The sequence below is a fragment of the Pollachius pollachius genome, assembly GCF_949987615.1.
Source record: "Pollachius pollachius genome assembly, chromosome: 1".
In the NCBI taxonomy this organism is placed as follows: Eukaryota; Metazoa; Chordata; class Actinopteri; order Gadiformes; family Gadidae; genus Pollachius; species Pollachius pollachius.
This window is the reverse complement of record NC_136934.1, coordinates 17,786,909-17,807,340: the sequence shown is the minus strand read 5'-3', so window position 1 is coordinate 17,807,340 and position 20,432 is coordinate 17,786,909. Positions and strand designations below refer to the sequence as shown.

At 42.2% G+C, this 20,432-nt stretch overlaps 4 protein-coding genes across 4 annotated transcripts; all 4 read left to right on the top strand.

The window, feature by feature from the left end:
* Window positions 1-8,348: 8,348 nt before the first annotated feature.
* On the top strand, window positions 8,349-8,660 carry LOC307091267 (histone H4; the record flags this gene model as incomplete). The annotated part of the gene is made up of 1 exon (XM_079758217.1): window positions 8,349-8,660. The coding sequence occupies one exon, from the start codon at window positions 8,349-8,351 to the stop codon at window positions 8,658-8,660; it is 312 nt and encodes a 103-aa protein (XP_079614343.1).
* Window positions 8,661-9,308: 648 nt separating this feature from the next.
* On the top strand, window positions 9,309-9,686 carry LOC307076531 (histone H2B 1/2-like; the record flags this gene model as incomplete). The annotated part of the gene is made up of 1 exon (XM_079737568.1): window positions 9,309-9,686. The coding sequence occupies one exon, from the start codon at window positions 9,309-9,311 to the stop codon at window positions 9,684-9,686; it is 378 nt and encodes a 125-aa protein (XP_079593694.1).
* A 2,873-nt stretch (window positions 9,687-12,559) lies between these two features.
* On the top strand, window positions 12,560-12,970 carry LOC307075475 (histone H3.2; the record flags this gene model as incomplete). Its single annotated transcript, XM_079736076.1, has 1 exon — window positions 12,560-12,970. The coding sequence occupies one exon, from the start codon at window positions 12,560-12,562 to the stop codon at window positions 12,968-12,970; it is 411 nt and encodes a 136-aa protein (XP_079592202.1).
* A 1,133-nt stretch (window positions 12,971-14,103) lies between these two features.
* LOC307085694 (histone H2A) lies at window positions 14,104-14,487 on the top strand (the record flags this gene model as incomplete). Its single annotated transcript, XM_079750560.1, has 1 exon — window positions 14,104-14,487. The coding sequence occupies one exon, from the start codon at window positions 14,104-14,106 to the stop codon at window positions 14,485-14,487; it is 384 nt and encodes a 127-aa protein (XP_079606686.1).
* Between the last annotated feature and the right edge of the window lie 5,945 nt (window positions 14,488-20,432).

Genomic DNA, 20,432 nt, shown 5'->3' with positions numbered 1-20,432 from the left:
GCAAACTACCCAAAGTAGTCACCCATTTCTTCTTTGTGGGTGTCCAGTAAGTGGAAGTAGTATACACAGCAGTCCAGCATTAAAACATTAATTTGTGACAGAAGTCAGTCCTCTTAATAGAGCAATGGGACACTTTGTCACATTGCTAAACAGTATGTTACAGTATAGTAGAACAAAGTTGTGTCTAGTAGTAGTAGCCTATAATGGTGAGAGTGGGCAGAATTAAATAAACAGGTCAGGACACAGTAATACACAATTGTTCACTATGTTAGTTTATTGTTATTCTTATTTAATTTCAAGGAACTGACTCGTACATGTTGGTGACTAACTGGCAACACACATTGTCCAAATTTCAGGAAGTGACAGCTGGAGCAGGTGGTGAAGCTGTAGGACACCAGGCCGGGCTAGGACAGGGGGCAGAGAGACCAAGCCCAAATCCATCACACTCGGTACCCTACCTGAGTACATGAAACAATTCTATTCATAGTACATGCTTTATGTTCAGTGACTAACTTGCTACACACTTTATACCAACTTCAGAATGGGTCAGCTGCTGGGGATGCTACTGTGGGTTTAGGAGGACACCAAACCACGCAGGGACAGGGGCCCGAGAGACCAAGCCCAAATCCATCACAGGTGAGATTACAATAACAGTTAAGCTTTCTGAGATTACCAGAAGCCTTCTCTTAAAGGTTTGTTAATAAGAACCCTAGCCTTGATGCACACATTGTCTAAAAATCTCTTTATTGTAAAGACCACTTTTTCACTGAATGTTACATTTTTCTGTCAGAGGGGCATGTGCTTCTCTTAGTGGGCTACAAAAAGAATCAGCAGGCAAATAACGGATACATTTGTTTTTTCAAAACAGGAAGCTGTATATTAACAGTCTCAAGTTCTCATGAAAAATAATCTAGCTAATGAAATTTGCAACACTTTTGTTCTCTTTTCTCATTTAATCAATGTGAATAAGACACCTTACAAATTGTTTTTGCGTAAAATACAGTTTGGTCCAGAGAATATTGGACTACTAGCCAATCACAAAAATCCAAATTTGATAGTTTGGACCATAACTATTTGACTGATTCACATGGCATTGTGATCCAGTATTATAACACCATCACTATCATTATGCATGGTGATGTGAGTGTTAATTTTGGGAGCTGCTTTATGGCCTGGCACTGATGACCTTGCCATTATGAAGAAAAATCAATAAATTCTAAGATTTACTTAAAAATTCTACAGAGCTATTAAAGGACCTGCTTCCGTGACGTTAAGCTACTCCAAATGAGTCGTGCAGCAAGGTGATGATCCTACATTTTCAAGCAGATCTTGATCATAGTGGCAAGATGAGAAGACATGTTGGATTTTAAATGGTCTGATTTTAGGACCTAAACAACATTGATATACTGTTTAGGAGGACCCAAAGTGAACTATTCACAGAAGTCAACTAAAATAAAGCAATCTAAAAACCTAACATATCAGTGAATTGAGAGAGTTGAACTAACTAACCAAAACTAACCAAAACCCATCAAAGCACATGTGAGAGACTTAATACTCAACTCTAGAATAAGTTAAGTTGAAGTCATAGGCGCCACCAGATTGCACCTATGGGGCACCGTAGGGCACACACTAATGAACACAAGGATTTTTCATTTTTTTAATCATTGTATTTGGTAAATATCCAACAATATTCAAACTATTTGTAATTTCCTTTCATTAAGTTTAGTCCAGCTAGGAGCATCATTACTGTTAGTGTGGTTGATGCAGGACGTTTTTACACAAAACAATGACAATAAATAAATCTTATACATGACCAACTTGAATATGCACTATTGAGAATGTTTTGTCAAGTACACTATATGATTCTTAATCTAGATCTCCTATTCTTTTTAGGAGGAAGATTATGGAGATGACCTTTTGTACCCTGGAGCACCTATCACCAAAGGTCAAAGTCTAGTCCTGCTGATGCCGTATGTCCTGAGGCATAACCTGACCGGGATTGCTTTAGACCATCTTCTGCAGATATTTAATGAACATGTTCCAGGACTGATGCCAGCAACCTCGTATCTTTTCCATAAATCATATGGTCAATATGGAGAGTATGAGCCCCATTTTTACTGCCATCACTGTTCTAACTACATTGGAACAAAGGAATGTGGTTTGGCACAGTGTCCTCTGTGTCAATCAGCATTTGATGTAAACATTAGCCTAAAATCGGGTTCATATTTTCTGGTTGTCAGTTTATCCTCGCAGATAAGAGATTCTAGAAAATCAGAATATCCATATCTCACGAGATACATCAACTCCAGGTTTTATCTGTGATATACAGTGTGGAGTTGAGTATATGAAGCTCAAAGACAGTGGTGAAATTGGTGAGGATGACATCAGTCTCCTCTGGAACTGTGATGGGATCCCTGTATTTAAAAGCTCTAAGTGTCAAATATTGCCTATTCAGTGCCAGATCATTGAGCTACAGCCTGCAGACCGGAAGAGCAACATCTGTGTTCCTTGCCTTTGGTTTAGAGAGAGCAAGCCCAACATCCAGACTCTCCTTACACCATTTGCTCAAGAACTTGAGGAACTTCAAACTCGCGGCATTACCTAGGCAGATGGTACAAAGACGTCTTTGTACTGAAGCTTAAGCATTTCGACGATGCCATGAAGGCAACCCCTAAGCAGCCTGTCATGGGAGTGAAAAAGTCAATTTATGAAATTGGACGAATTTTAAATGGTCCAAGGCTTTGTTCGTCAATACCAGCAGTGTATGTCTCGGGGTTACTAGACAGCTGGCTACTCTGTGGCTGGATTCTACTAACCATGCAAATGTGTGGTACATAGGCACCAAAACTGAGCTGATCGACAAAGAACTTTGTTTGTTTTGAACGGGATCCTGCCCAGAAAAAACTGGAACCACCTTTTCCTTCTGGTTTTTGCCATGTATCATCTCCTGCAAGAAAGGATCAGAGAGGGTGATGTGGCGATAGCTGAGCAGGCTTTAAAAACATTTGTCAAAGAATTTGAGGGGTTGTATGGCACAGCTAATGCTTGATTTAATCTGCATCTAATGACGCACATTGCTGCCAGTGTGAGGAACTGGGGACCTCTGTGGGCCACATCGACATTTTCCTTTGAATCTTTTAATGGTACCCTATTGAAGTATTTCAATGGAACCACTCATGTCCCTGTTCAAATAATGGAAAGGTACCTTAGGGGGAGGAGTCTCACAAAGGAAGGAGCTACAGTAATGAAAAATGCTAATGATAATGTAATATTTATTTTCTCTGGGCAACAAGTGTTCAACTGAGAAATCTATTGAAATCAGTGCCCATGTCAGAGTTTTTGGAAAATCAGTACAGACAGGTGTTTCGGTGTTACACATACTTGCAATAGATGAACTACTAGATGTCAGAGTAAGACAAGCTTGCTACAACAACCGTTTCATTGTGAATGGAATACTGTATCACCAACAACCGCCTACAGAAAAGAAACAACTCAGTTGTAGAGTTGCAGAATGGGTCACTTGTCAGAATTCTGAGCTTTGTAGTTTCTGGTGCAACACACTGTGTTTTGGTCAAGGAGCTTCAGAAGTCCGGAAGGAAGCTGTGCAGAGACACAACACTTAATATTGCGTCAAGCTTTATGTTCGAAGTGTCTAAGTGCAACATCCATGAGTCTAAGTGTCCATCTGAGTCATTGACAGGCAAATGTGTCATGATTAAGTCAAGGGAGAAGGTATATGTTATTCCTCTACCAAACAACATTGAACGAGACTGATTTGACTCTGCATCAAAGCAGGCCTCAAACTTTCCCGAAAACTGCCAACCAGGCCTGAGATTTGTTATTGAAAGGGTTGAAGATTGACTGTGATAAAAATGTGGTACGAGATAATACTTGCATTGTAAAATAGAGATTTGATTGACGTGTAAAGTACACAGTACCTGTTATTAAAGATTGGGATCTACCAACTTGTTTTAGGAACTGTTCTGAACCTAACATACTGTACATAAGTGATATCCTTCTTTTGTGCATTAATGCATGATGGTCAAGACCTATATACTTCGCAGCGGGGCAAATAAAGTGCACTTATTATACGTCTAAGACACTACTACTAAGTACATGGATTTGAAGTGAACTAAAAAAAGTACAACTAAAAACTGACAATACTACAATACACTTTCAGCTGAATGAATTAAATAAGTACGCTAAATTACCACTGTAAGTATTTGCAATTTGGTATACTTTTTCTAAGCACACTGAAATACAGCTTAGAATGAAGCTACATTCAAGTGAAATTTATTTGAGTATACTTAAATACACTTCTAATGAAGTGAAAGTAAAGTACACGTAATGTGTACACTTACTCCTAATGAAGTATAATTAAAATTCACTTCAATAAAGTATTTTAATAGTGAATTCCAAAAGACTTGGAAATAAGTGTACTTTTCAGAAGTACACTTAGGTACAAATTACAATACACTTACAATAAAGTACACTTTTTGTAAGTACACTAAATTACCACTATAAGTATTTGCAATTTAGTATACTTTTTTAAGTACACTTAGGTACAATTTAAAATACACTTACAATAAAGTATACTTTTAAAAGTACAATGCAATACCACTTTAAGTGTTGCAGAATTAGTAAACTTATTTTTAAGCACGTTAAATTTGAATTTAATGACATTTATTGTGAAGTACACTTTTAAAAAGTATATGTTAAGTATACTTTAAATAAAGCACAAAAAGTAAAAGTATACTTGTACTAACTTTTGTATCATTGAATTATACTTGTAATACACTAAATTATACTACTTTTTCCCCTGGGACCTTATAGACTGTATCTCTGACTGTTGCTGCAGCAGCAGTTTATTCTCTCTTGACACTTTGTATTGATATTTTGTATTTAATTGTATTAACATTCTTTCCTTAAATGTTTTACAGTGATTGTTTTATATGTATTTTTTTTTATGTATGTCGCTTTGGAAAAAAGCATCTGCCAAATATTTAAACATAAAACATATAAACACATGAAAAAATTTATATCAGCTAAAACCACCAATGCGATTTTGTTCATTGAAAGCAGTAATTGAATTTTCCATCACAACCATCGGTAATGTGTAATACAGTGCTTCCCCTAGATTTTTTTGGAGCAGTGGTAAAATGTACAGAGTCATCGGACAGAGTCAAGATATCTGCTGAGACCAGATCATTGTGCCTTGAACTTGGCAGAAACTTTTTTTTTTCTGCAAATGCACATAGGGGAAACACTGTGTAATAACCCATTCTTGTAGACAATGGAACAATAACTTGGAACAATGGAACACATGCAAAAATGTAACATATGCACAACACTAAAATACCTACCAATACCTACCATTTTGACGCCTACATGTACTTGGTGTCATACCATTTAGAAACATGTAGGACCTGAAACACACTGAATACAAGATAATTCCAACAGAAACAAAACTGAAGCAGTTAGGAGCGACTTCAAAATAAGAACATGCTCCTTACTGAAATTCAAAATACAATAAAAATTGTTATGAGCAAAGATGAATTAGTCCCCTTTAGATAATAACCATGGAGTTTAATAAAGAGAGTAACAATAAAATGTACATGAATTTCAAAGTGCTAATTTTGTCTACTGAGTAGAATGCAAGCTTCTCACTGAGCTCTTCATTAATGAGGTTATTTTCCCTCAAATCCCCCAAAAGACCCTCACTGTGGTCTTTGCTCTCTTTTCTCTGGACGTGGCATTCTTCTTTTCTTCTTTCCATTCTTGCCAAATGGTCATTGACTTTGGCCTTAACAGCAGTAGAAGCAGGCAAGCTATAGCCATGATCCTAGTAGAAAGAGGGACGAACATGTTTTGAGTAATGTTTCACTAGACATGGTCCTAGTAGAGAGAAAGAGGGATGAAAATGGTTTGAGTAATGTTTCACTTCACAAACATCACTTTGACACCACTAGTTTATGGCCCACATCCACAGTCTTATTATAGTCATCAGCTATCAAAGCCAGTTATTTGTGAGTGTGTTTAATATGAGTGGCAGCAAAAACAAGTGAGATATTAATATGTCCAGGAACATTATGTATGATGTTTAAAGTAGTAATACTCACATTAGGCTGAGGTTGTGGTTGGGAGGTTGTCATTTCTGCGGAATCCTTTGAGGCCACGGACAGGCTTTCGGCAGCTCTTCTGGGGGTAGACGTAGCCCTGGCCTTTACCAACTGAAATGAAGAAACATTATGCATAATACATAATACAATATATAAAAGGATGTTTGTTTGACAATAGAATATTTACATTTATGAATGCTAATAGCCTAATGATGATACACCGGTAAAGCTGAAGAGGGATGGAATAACACCATCACGTAGTCTGACAATCTGTCCCGTCCTGTCAAAATCAGCCTGAATAAAATGTTGACTGCAGACAACTGAATAATCACTTGCAGTGAATCCTTCTCTCCTCAAAGCCACTTCCCACTCCTTCCTCACATCTCTGTCTTTGGGAAACCTTCAAAAGTGTCAGATGTAATCTAGGTCAGTGCATATGAAATATGATTTATCAAGTCTCAGTTCATAGCCGGGTGAACACATAGCCTAGTTCAACAGTAATCCCAAGATTACCCCATTCCAGGTGTCAGGTAAGTGTGGCAGGGCCTTTTCCTGTTCATCATACATTTTGTCCCACAAATTTCACGAAGGTGGGCTACACAAAAATAGGTTGGAAAATTAGACTAGCTATACTGTATAGCCACTGTCCATCTGATTATCTAGTTAACACCTGTTGGCTTTTACAATCTTTATCTTCATCGTTTATTCATTCAAGTATGTCATTTTTTCTTTTCATTGACAAGCAATTCTATTATGGTCATACTCTTGTTTACTAGCCTAGCTGGCTATGATTTCAGTACTATCGATGACAAAAATACTGGGAATATTATTTTCACAAAATACAACCAAAAGTACGGTCTTACTTATGAAAAGTAATTCCCCGATTCCTATTGTCGACTGTCCGCTCATTTGAGCAGGAATACGCTGAACACCAGCCCGGCATCTTGTTTCTGCTGTAAACGCTACCTGTTGCTGCAATAGACCTGTGCTCCCGGTTCCCCACTTCAAGATGGCGGCCGCATTTCTCGCCTCCCAGGAGCCAATGCTGAGTCTTTGATATAAGATGTATATAGTGGGCGTGGCCTCAAGCTGCTCAGGGCCACACCCCCACACTTCTCCTTGACCCGCCTCTCTCCTCCTCATTTGCATTAAAGCAGCCACCGAAACGGCGGGTTTGGGGAAAGCTCAATGTGCAACTGGCTCTTAGTGGCTGTAATCCTGCACCACGGCTGAATTTCGGGACTTCTTCAAATACTTTGTTAGGGGCCCACTAATATCTATATTAAAGCATCTATAAAGTAGCATGCCATGGGACCTTTGAAGCGTACGGGGCAAAACGATCGATCGCCTCCTAGTTAGTAGGCGGGAGACTTTCAGAATTCAAAAAACTCATTCAGTGTTCTGTCCCCTTTGACTGGCTGAGCAGCACTTTGACGCGGACAGCGTCGCTAGGCTGGCCTGGGGCGGAGGGGGAGGGCTTTGGGGATGGTCAATGGAACCACTTTAGTGAACAAAGAGATAGGTCATAGGCCATTTTCATCAGTTGAATAAAAATCAGATATGATTTTCTTGATAACATTATGGAAATAAATATAGCTCAGCATGGATTACTGATGTGTCTAGGTATTTCACAATTGGAATTAGGAGAGCTGAAACCCTAAACTATAAAATTAAAACTAACAAAAACAAAAAGCGTCATCTTTCTTTTGTTTCGTTATTGTAGCTTTGTTAATACTTACTTGAGGAATTGTCTTCATGTTGGATGGACATTTATTGAGCTGACAAAGGATCAGCTCCATGAAACTTCGATGAGGTAATGTTGAGCTACGATCTAGTTGAAATTGTTTGTATTTCAACTTAACATTTGTTAAGTATAGATATATGTATATTCAAGCATACTGGAGATTGTTCAAAAGTCATCGGTGCTGTGTTCGCCTTATTAAGTTTATTGATCGTAAATATTTTCTTGTTTGCATCTTTGGGAAAGGTAATGTCATGTATAACGCAATGAATGGGTTTTACTTTCTATTCAATGCCATATGTTGAGCGAAATAAAATTTCTCGTTTCAAATGATCTAATCAGAATTACATAAAAAGGTTTAAATTAAATGTAGCATTGGGAGGAGCCTGTACCGGCACTCCCGCCTTTCGTCTCTCTCAGGTCCTCAGTGAGCCTTTATAAAACAGAGCGCGGCGGACGGTCACCAATCTACTCTGAATAGCAGCAACATGTCTGGACGAGGTAAAGGAGGAAAGGGACTCGGGAAAGGAGGCGCCAAGCGTCACCGGAAGGTTCTCCGTGATAATATCCAGGGAATCACCAAACCCGCTATCCGTCGTTTGGCTCGCCGCGGCGGTGTAAAGCGTATCTCCGGTCTGATATACGAGGAGACTCGTGGTGTCCTCAAGGTGTTCCTGGAGAACGTGATCCGTGATGCAGTAACCTACACCGAGCACGCTAAAAGGAAGACCGTTACCGCCATGGATGTGGTCTACGCTCTGAAGAGGCAGGGGCGTACCCTGTACGGCTTCGGCGGTTAAATCATCTTCTACCCCCAACCTAAAGGCTCTTTTAAGAGCCGCCCAAATATTTAACAAAGAAGCTTAATTTGTAGCCAATGCACACTACACAGCTTGTACTCAATTGCACACAACCTGCTTTCCGTAGTTATCCACTGTCTAGGGTTGCGGAGGTTTAAAATAAGGTTATGGACATCATGACTTATTTACGAAGTACGCTATGTTGCGGGTTCGTAAATTTGCAATGTTAAAGACAATCTCAACACATGATAGACGTACAATAAACCGGAACGATCCATAAAATATCCACCGCGTGGTATTACTCGTTGGTCAGCGTTGGTAGAAATGAGACCAGTCACAATAGATCGGCACAGATTCTAACTCAAAGTATCTGGCTACAAAGTCTGTATGCGACGTGTCAGTTTTGGGTTTCACTTAAGATGTTTCAATGAATCGTTGAAACATTGTATAGCATAATGGATAATTAGGGCAAGAGAGGAGATCGCTGATCTATTAAGTGTAGCGCTGTGGTATCAAGCAGTATTACGTGTCCAGGCGCTTTGAATATCTCAGCCAATCACACAAAGGGACAGCCCATGTTGATTTGCATGCGCCTCCTATAAATTCAGCAGTCACACGGCTCATTCTCGATTTGAATCGTTTCTAATCATGCCTGATCCAGCACCCAAAATCGCCCCAAAGAAGGGCTCCAAGAAGGCCGTCTCCAAGACGGCGGTGAAGGGCGGCAAGAAGCGCCGTAAGACCAGGAAGGAGAGCTACGCAATCTACGTGTACAAGGTGTTGAAGCAGGTCCACCCTGACACCGGCATCTCCTCCAAGGCGATGGGAATCATGAACTCCTTCGTCAACGACATCTTTGAGCGCATCGCCGGTGAGGCCTCTCGCCTTGCTCACTACAACAAGCGCTCCACCATCACCTCCAGGGAGATCCAGACCGCCGTCCGCCTGCTGCTCCCCGGTGAGCTGGCTAAGCACGCCGTGTCCGAGGGCACTAAGGCTGTGACCAAGTACACCAGCTCCAAGTAAACTACAACAGTTTATCTAAATCCAACGGTCCTTTTAAGGACCATCCAAACTACAATAAGACCTACACCTCAAATTTCTCGATCGTAGCAATTACTATAATTTAGGCCTGAATATTAGAACTGCTCATGTCACGGGCACGACTTCTTCAGAGGTACCCGGCTTTGCCACCGGTGGTTATTACTAAATTTGATCTTTAATATCCGTTGAAATGTGAGTGAAGGCCATACAAGAAACTGTCGTTAGTATCTAGTTGTATACTCAGATTATACGCCTGTTATTTGTAATATAATGGCCATAAGCATCCTTTTACGTGTGGAAAATGTTTTGGTTACGTGTGGAAAATGTTTTGGTTACCTTGGAACGAGTGAAGTGGACGTCAACCGCTTGCCAAACCGAGTTCTGCACACAAACTATGGCGCTGTAATTTATACAAGTTCCGAGAAAATTAACCCCCACTATGATGCGCATTTTTCATGCGCATCATATGGGGGTGCTCAGTCTATGGCTAGACTGAGCACCACGTTATATCCCACAGTGGTGTCAATTATAAGCCTTGGTGAAATATATATTTCACCGCGGCTTATACTTGAAACCCCTGTGTATATATAGAGCTTGTTTAAACGTTATAAAGTGGTTTTGAATTCAAATATAAAACATGTATCAATAAGTGCAGGGTGCATATGAATTGTAACCAGGACGATTAAATTATTTCCATTAAATTGAAATGTATTTCCAAAAATGACAACACCACCAGCATGCTGCTGCGGTCAGTTGGCAAATGTTGGTCCCCTGTGAGTTCCCTTCTGTGGAAACTCACAGAAGGAACTCTATCTTCCTGACATGTGCACATGTCAGGGTGCTCTTTAAATATTGTAAATCAATGCATTAATTGACTTGTAATTAAAAAGTTGTGTAAAGTTGTGTGTATATTTATGTTTTCTTATTAGAATCCAATGGCCCACCACCAAGCACTTCAGGGAACGATCTGAAATTCCCCATGATACACATGATGGTCAAGCATTTACTTCAGTTGTCTCTCTTCAAAAAGCTCTGCATGTGAGTGCGCACATGGTATAGGCCAATGAGGCAAGGCTAGGCAGCTATGCCTACAATCATAGAACTAGAGTTATAATAGCATCGTTAGTATCGTTCAATATGTTACCCATACGCCATTTCGCAGACTATCAAACAGTGGACAGCTGCTAGCTACATCAAAAATCTTTGATTCTGATGACTGAGCTAGAAATATTGACAGCAGCTGGTGCGGTGGACGTATCCTCTCAATAGTTTGAGCCAGATAATGCTGGGTACACAGGATAATTAGTCCAAATGTCCTGATGTTGAATGTTACATGAAATGTAACATTAAACTTCAATACAACCTCCAGCTTTCCTCGTGGGTGCCCGGTTTGTTTACATGATGTGGGCGCATACGTCTGCGTCACACAAATACCCGGCGCATTTACTGACGCAAATGACGTTTAGAAATGTTCAGTGTATTGTCCGATTTCTCGTTTTTATCGTTCCCTATGTAGTGCACTATATCATGAAAATTATATAGGGAATAGTAAGTGAGTGAATGGGGAACGATTTCGAACACAGCTATTGTAATTGTTAGCTACATCAGCCTCTTTAGCAAACAAGATCGAAAACAAACAACACAACTTTACAATGTATTACACGCTCAGAAAAAACAGAGCAAAGCATAAATTGGTGACCAGATGAAGCAGAACCTAACCCGACACTAAAACGACCAATGTGGTACAAATACAAAGAAAATGGCGTCTTCTTTGTTTGTCGAGTCGTACGGTTAACCTCGCTGAACACGATGGACTCCGGAGCCCGAGTGGGACAGGTTACATTAGGATAAAAATGGAGAAATGTCGCAAGAAAGCTGGGAGAGTTCCCACTTTGCAACTCGGGTGGATGGTGTACAATGCATCTCGGTTCGTCAAAACTATGTTTATTGTTTTTGTACCACGTTGTTCGGTTTAATGTAGTTTTTTTCCCCTTACACACATGATTACATTGCTGCTTTTATCCGGACACCAATTTACTTTGCATGGTCTCGGTGTGCGTGCAATACAATGTAAAGTTTTGCTTCTTTGTTTCTGATCTGGTTAGCTAAAGAGGCTAATGAAGCTAATAATAACAATGAGTAGCCGAGTAGCCAAGTCTTCCCCGACTCGGCCGACTCGGCTTTAACGGAAATGGCAAAGTAGCCATGCTTGTAGTGCTTAACTTATATACAAAATCATTAAAACCTTATATGGTGTTGTTCATTATGTGGTGAAGAAACCATTCGTAACTTTTGTTATATTGAAACATGTCATCAGAAATAGCATCTAAAATAATTTACATCAGTAAGCAGTTCAGTTTTTATAGAACTTTTGATCGAGTCCTCGAATCATCGTTGCAAACTTACACAATGCATTTGGCACGGGGCTGCCGCACTGATATATCTATAGAACGGTATTTGAATTAAAAGACCATTGAGCTAACATACAGATATTTACCCGATGCGCCTATATTCTCCACAACAGCAAAGTGAAGTACACAGTTGTGAACGAGTTATTCTTGGCCCTTAAATTCCTGTCATATATAGCACTGATTTAAACCTTGAACCTGGATGCATTGTGTTAAATTATATTTTGAGGCTAGCTGATTTGATTCTGGTGTCAAAGGTCAAATAAACGAAATGGTGAGAGAAGATAGGGGCGCGCTCCAACGTTAGGGCGGGACTTGAGCGCTCTCTTTGCTGTATGTTCTCGCGCTTCCTTCCAGGGACCAATCAGCGTGTTGCGGTTCTCCGGGGCTTGCGATATAAACTCTGCTGCACTTCTCGGTGTGACACGTTGAAGACAAGCAACTGAAATGGCAAGAACAAAGCAGACCGCTCGTAAGTCCACCGGTGGCAAAGCTCCCAGGAAGCAGCTCGCCACCAAGGCTGCCCGTAAGAGTGCCCCGGCCACCGGAGGCGTGAAGAAGCCCCATCGTTACAGGCCCGGCACCGTGGCTCTCAGAGAGATCCGTCGTTATCAGAAATCGACTGAACTGCTGATCCGCAAGTTGCCCTTCCAGCGCCTGGTGAGGGAGATCGCTCAGGACTTCAAGACGGACCTCCGTTTCCAGAGCTCCGCTGTGATGGCTCTTCAGGAGGCCAGCGAGGCTTACCTGGTCGGTCTGTTCGAGGACACCAACCTGTGCGCCATCCACGCCAAGAGGGTCACCATCATGCCCAAAGACATCCAGCTGGCCCGCCGAATCCGCGGAGAGCGTGCATAAATTGAACCACTGTGAAACCCTAAAGGCTCTTTTAAGAGCCACCTACATCCCTTACAAGAACGTTCCTTGTTTAGTTTTTGTCGAGTTGTGTTGACCGTTGCTCACGGCAGGCAACAGATGAAATGAGTTTTGACTTAAAAAAAAATCATGTGCAGAAGGCATTCTATGTTTCACATTCCAAATCGATCCACGAAGGTGCAGATTAAGGTTTGATGACTCGCTTGATCAAACTTGTGATTTTGATCCAGACGTGTTCCCTTGAATATCGGCTATGGCCTATATCTTCCCTTTGAGAGAGTGTTAAAGCATAACTTTAAAACGATTTCAGTCCCAATGGCTACCAACAGTTACAATATAGGGGAAGTACACTCAACTGATCAGGAAAGGATGTCCTTAATGTAGGCTACATAATGTGTTGTTTATGTTAACATGATGGAGATGACAATTTTATAATGTATATGACGTTTAACACATACGTTGAATTAATAGTTTATTTTTTTATGTATACTACAACTACTCACAGCGGTGTCCTGGCTAAAACTGCCCAACCAGGCTCATTCAATCTGGCCCCCTAATCATCCCCCTGTATAATTGGCTTATTCATTAATTCCCTCACTCTCCCTCTTAGACTGGTGTGTGGTGAGCGTTCTTGCTTGGCTGCCGTGCATCACCCAAGTGGGTCCTACACACTGCTGGGAGTTAGTGAGGTTCCCCCCTTCACTGTAAGCGCTTTGAGTTTCCAGAAAATAAAAGCGCTATATAAATTCAATGAATTATTAGTATTATTATTATTATTACTTGATTTTAATTTAATTCTCACTCCAAAACGATTCCCGTTAGTTTGTTTTGAATGGTCAAGTCATCAGCAATCTGTTATAAAACATTGAATTTTAATTCAACATGCATCCAGTTTTCGACAACTAGTATGTATTTTACTCGCTTTTACTTTTCAACGGGGAACATTAAGCTGTAGGTGCAATACTGCCACCTGATGGGTGTGAAAGTTAGGTTGACTGTGATTGGTCCTTTTGTTTACCGTTTGAGCTGGCCAATGAGCAAAGACGTGGGTGGGTATATAGCAGTGTGTCGACGGCCATCGTCAGTTTCAAATCTTCACCGAAGAATCGTAAAACATGTCAGGAAGAGGCAAGACCGGTGGAAAAGCTAGGGCAAAGGCCAAGACCCGCTCATCCCGTGCCGGGCTCCAGTTCCCTGTCGGTAGAGTGCACAGACTTCTACGTAAAGGCAACTACGCTCATCGCGTCGGCGCTGGAGCTCCCGTCTACCTGGCGGCGGTGCTCGAGTATTTGACCGCTGAGATTCTGGAGTTGGCTGGAAACGCTGCCCGCGACAACAAGAAGACCCGAATCATCCCCCGCCATCTACAGCTGGCCGTCCGCAACGACGAGGAGCTCAACAAACTCCTGGGCGGAGTGACCATTGCTCAGGGCGGTGTGTTGCCCAACATCCAGGCAGTTCTTCTGCCCAAAAAGACTGAAAAGCCCGCCAAGAAGTAAATCTGGAAACTGACCCAATACAAAAAGGCTCTTTTAAGAGCCACCCACATCCTTTTATAAGAGCTTTCCTTCAACACATTCTCTGACATCTAAAGATGCTATATCCACTTCTGCAGGGCTGACCATTTAGCATTTATTTTCTTAATTGGGACATCCATTTGAATGGTGTAAATCTAAATATTGTTTGTGTGCGGCTGAGGGTCGACGTTACATCCAAGATACCGACGGGTTCTAGCCAATGAGGCTGACACTGGTTGACAGATTGGCTGCTTGTGTGATCCAAGTTACACGGAAATTGGCTAGTCGTTTATTTTTGGGCGACATTAGCGTCTTAAGCAAACCGGCTGAAACACAACTTTACATTTTTTTGAACGTACAGCAAGATCGTACAAGGCATAAATTGGTGACCTGAATAAAGTAGCAAAGTAAACAAGTGTAAGAGCTTTAAAATGACCAACGTGGTACAAATACAAAGAAAATAAATCTCACGAGCAGCCATTTTGAGCGTTATCAGTGAATTCCGAGGGGCCCCGACCTAAAGGGGGTGTGCCTCCCAGCAAGAAAGCTGGGAGATTTCCCCACTTGCAACTAGGAATGCTGGTGTTGGAGGCATCTTGATCACACCATTAATCAGTAGCGTAGCTATAACACACAAACAACTGATGTGTGGCCGAACGTTTTACGTAAATGGAAATACAACAGCACCACTGCCTCACTACACTAGAATGGGGCAAGGACTGAAAAGCTTGGGCCGACAGAGAGTGGCAAGCTCACTGGCGCGTTGGTAGAACAACCTACATGAAACAGAACAAAGGAGGTGAACTACGGTGAGAGTGATTGGGGAATAGGTTGCAGGTGAGAAGATGGACAAGGACACAGGTGAGGGGAATGAGTTGATTGCAGGCTTGAGATGTAAATTGAGGGTCTGGGGACATCTAAGGGGTATTCCATCAAAGTCGCTAACAAAGCCGGCGCTTAGTTGATTAAGCCCGGTTAGAACTAATGCCAACTTCCACTTGAGGCTAAAGCCGTTCCATCAACCCAGTTCAGCCACGCCTTGCTCAGGCTAGTTCAAGCCAGGCTTTCGTTATCGTGGATTACGCTCGCTTACGAGATATGTAACCAGCCCAGAACCGTGAATGTTGAATCATGGATCAAATGTCCGAAAAGGACAGAGCGGGATCTTTTCCAGAGGCAAACAGAAGCTGCTTGTGGAGGTCTATGAGGAGTACAAGCATATATTAAATCAAAAAGGGAACACGTCAACATTAATAAAAACAGGGAAGCCTCCTGGCAATAAAATCGCTGACCTTCTGAATGAATAAGTAGTATTAAGCGTAACATATTTGGGCTACATTTTATATGGTCCGTAGATTTGTATTCAGGGAGATAGTCTCGAGGTAAGGTCGTCCAGGGTTCAATCCCCACCTAATTAGTAATTTAGGAAGGGTTACTGGAGAAATCAAACAACTTTGCCAATTTTCCATTTCTTTGAATATTCTAACTAACCATAGTATATATCTCAACAGAGTTGGTCTCGGCTGGCTGCCGAGAAACTCACCTGAAAGGAATTTATGTGGCTGACAATTTACCATGCAGCAGTGTCTCAATTTCACTATCAGTAACATAAATATTAACATTAACTTTACCATGGGTTTTTGCAAGTTATTTTTTGGTTCTGGGGATATTGTAAGACATATTTATTATATAAAAAGTAAATTGTTAGGCCTAATTTCTCTGATGTAAAGGAAATTACAAAAATGAGCGCCAAAAATTGAAGGACGTAGGCTACTCAGGATGCAAACTCGCTTCGCCCGAACCTCAGGGCAAATGCTAGACCACTCACCGAACTGCTAATTCACAAAATTGACAGAATACATAGTGTTAGATAAAAATGTGTTGAGAAAATATCCACGATAACAATAGATAGCAATTCATTTAATTATTTTATTTGCATAAGTTAATCTTAGACCCTCAGTGGAAATATACGCTGTTTGTACTTCATATATGTACATTTATGACAAAATCATGAGGACTAGGCTTGGCGGAACCTTCTTATGGTACACTTGTTTCCGACAGATGGGACTTCTCTGAAACACTGCTCAAATAAGCCCGACAGTTAGCCTGGTACCGACCAGGTTCATTTGGTCGGATAAATTGCCATGGTTACTTAGCAGAGATTTCCTTAAGTGCCGTTGATGGTACGCAACTCTAGCTTAAAGTAGCGAGGCTAAGTGAAATAAGCCCGGCATTGCCTTTAGCTTGGTTGATGGAATACCCCCTTGGTGGACAAGGGGAGAATGAAGTCAAAATAAACAGAACAAGGTCAAACACTGATCATGACAGTCTTCCGGTAAGGGACAATAAATCTTTAAAGGACAGATTTAAGATGTCCCAGAAGTTCAGGCCTATGAATATGGAGCAGGGTGGATGGAGGGGATCAGGAGGAAGGATTCAGGGGCATGTGGTCTGAAAGCTGGCTTGTCCAGCCGGGAATCTTGACCCAGGTGCTGGACGGAGGCGGGGCAGGAGATAAGAGGAGGACATCCAAGATGCTGGACCGGGAAAGAGCAGGAGATCTCAGACAGATGACCTGGATGCCGGAAGCTATAAAGACCACCTGACATGCAAAGCTGCACTGGAGGATGAATTTGGGACTGGAAAGGAGGCCGGCAACATAGGAGAAGCCGTTCAGGAGGCCGGCGGTGGGGACAATATCGCGCAGGAGACCCACAGCGTAGGACAAGACAAGGATGTAAGGTTAGGGGAAAGGTCTGGGGACATCCGGTGGACAAGGGGAGAATGGCCACTAAACAATACAAGGCCATAGACATGATGAAACGGAGTGACAAGCCAATATCCAAGCCGTAGGAAGGGCCCTCAACTCCAACATAAAGTGGAGCCCCTGGAGAGCCCCTCTGTAAAAACAGATATAAAGGGCTGGGGGAAGACCATGACACAAAATTCGAAGCAGCCAATCCCTGTGTATAGCGTGGTGTAGCGGCCAATGGCAGCTACTCTGTCATGCAGGAGATGAACCACGGAAGCTATTTTGCTTCGGAGAAATACTGCGACAGTCAGCATGGCCAGTAGCCTAGCTCAGCAGTTCATTGCATGGAAGTTGAAGACTCCATTCCCTGTGTCTGAAACATTGCTATAGCCATGTGTTGGAACAGGCGTGCCAGAGAAACTACATTTAAAAAAGGAAGTATCTAAGCAGTTCAATGACAGATCGGCTAGGGACCTCCCGGAACTACCTGTTGGACAGAATGAAGCCTCTCCCTGGCAACAAGGCTGGAAGATTGTCACATGGGACATGCCTCCAACAGGTGGTTCCCGGGTCATACCTTGTTGAAGTGGAGAGTGCCACATATCGTCGCAACCGAATAGACATAAGGCCTGTAGAATCCACCTCACCAGAGAATAGGTAGCTGTCTGAAAAATGAGCAAAAACCACATGACCAGCTTCGATGGACCTGACAACCCACAAGAGAAAAGCGTCTCACAAGAAAGCGACCAAAGAACGCTGCGGCCTACCCCCCTTCAAGCAAACCCTGAAAGCCATAGCCCGACACAGTTGCCTCCACAGCCTGTCCGCCACAGGCAGAGTGGCCGAATCATGTTACCCCCACAGAGACTTAGGCCCCGTCCACACGGAGCCGATTTTTTGGTGAAACCGCATTAAGGTGCTTACAAACTGCCGCGCGGCAACCGCCCTGATAACCGCCTCGCTGCCGGAGGTTTCCGCGCAGTGGTGTGAAAGGCAAGGCGTTTTTACAAGCGGCTGCTGCCGCTGCCGACTGCGGCGTCAATCATGGGGCGGTGCTTCGGTCGTCGTCAGAAGAACCCGCCAAAAGTGCACAGAATATTTCCCCCCTTTTTCCCCTAAACATATTTCATATTCATACATGGAACTATTACATGTTGTAATCTCTGCATATAAGCATGGATGTAGAATAAAATTGGATAAAAAAAGACGGTTCCGTCTGAAAGATAATTCAATAACCTACATAATGCCAGACCCTTTTCATTAAACTAAGAAACTAATGAAACAAAATGCATTTAATTGGTTGTTTTAAATGTATATTTATGTTTAAAATAAGGCTATAAATTAATAAATGGTTCTGTCAGACAGTCAACTTTTGGTTGCAGCATGAACGTATTAGAAGTTCTTAGCAAATGCAACATTTTGGAGGGAAAGAAAAGAAAACATTTTTGGGGAGAAACATTCAGCTTCTTTTCAGATAAGCTATGGGAGAGGATACGAAAGCATTGTTGTGTGTTGCTCTGATCTACAACAGAAGAAAATCCAAAGAAAAGGAGAGAGAAAAGAGGCGAGCATGGGTACATCCACTTCTGAAAGTTAGGGGGGAGCAAAGAGAGTTCAGATTGTGGATTGAACAACTGAAGGCTCATGAAGACAGGTTCAAGACCTATTTCAGGCTGTCTCCATCCCAATTTGATGGCCTCCTGCAACGGCTTACCCCTGTCATCAAAAAGATGGACACCAACTACCGCATGGCAATTTCACCCGAGGAGCGCCTTGCCATCTGCTTGAGGTGAGAATTTTTGATAAAATCCTGCATGCACATACATTTTATTCTACAAATAATAACACGGACAGTAGACTGTAGGTAACAGTATTAAGTTATTTTTTAATCTTTCAAAAAATATATATTTTTTAAAACTTAATAATAGAATCTATAAACATTCTAAACGGCCCCAACATATAAAACAAAATAACGTAAACAAAATTAAGTAAACCACTAAACACTACTCGCTATATTCTAGCTCGTATAGAATGGCGAGTATTTTCCTTTCTCGCCTGAGCTGACTTTCGAGCATCAAGACGTCTCAGCACGGGAAGAATGCTGGACAAGAAATGCTGGTGCTCATCATGCGGCTTGGCCTGTATTGCCTCGAGGATTTTTTCTTCAAAAGAAGAGTCAGCAGCAGCTCTCTTTCTTTTTTTCGGCCTCTGATCAGGGGTTCTGGCGGCAGGTCTAGGGGTCTGGTCACTCAAGTCTGTCTCAAGTTGTGTCGGTGTCCTCTGTCTGTGTATCGTCCATCCCTGTGTGAGCAGATGAAACCTCCCAGCGAAGCCGAATGGAGGGAGATGGCAGAGGGTTTCAAGACCAGGTGGAACTTTCCTAATTGTTGAGGTGCTATTGATGGGAAACATGTTGTGATACAGGCTCCAGCATCATCTGGCTCACTGTATTGCTATTGGCTGTAGTTGATGCAGACTACCTCTTCAGGGTAGTAGATATTGGGGGATATGAGAGAAATAGTGATGGGGGGACATTGCAAAGTTCAAACTTTGGGATGGCTCTCAGAGAGGGAAAACTGGATCTGCCGGTGGACTCCACTCTTCTTCAAGCAGATCACCTGGGGCCTGTACCGCATGTCTTTGTCGGGGACGCAGCATTTCCCCTCCGGACCGACCTGATGCAACCTTACCCAGGACGGAAACTCACAGAAAGACAGCAGGTCTTCAATTACCGCCTGTCAAGAGCAAGGCGCATTGTGGAGAATGGTTTTGGCATCATGGCCTCCCAGTGGCGTTTGTACAGGCGAGTGCTGGGGATCAAGCCAGAGCATGCAAAGGTCATTGTCAAAGCAACACTTGTGCTACATAATCTGCTCCGCAGGGAGGCCATTCTGAAGGAATCCACTTCAGCAATGACAGCACCAGACCAGGGATGTCCAGAAGGGTCTTTCCAGCCCCTCAACAGCACAGGAGCCCACAACTCGAGTAGGGCAGCCATGCAAGTGAGGGAGACCCACACTGAGTATTTCAGCTCTGCAGCTGGGAAGGTTCAGTGGCAATACAGTGCCATTAGATAAAGAACTGTGTGTCTAAATATGTGAATAACACACAATGTGCCCAATTCTGTGTATAGTTAACTTAAATCATAAAATAAATGTTCTTGTTTTTGTATATA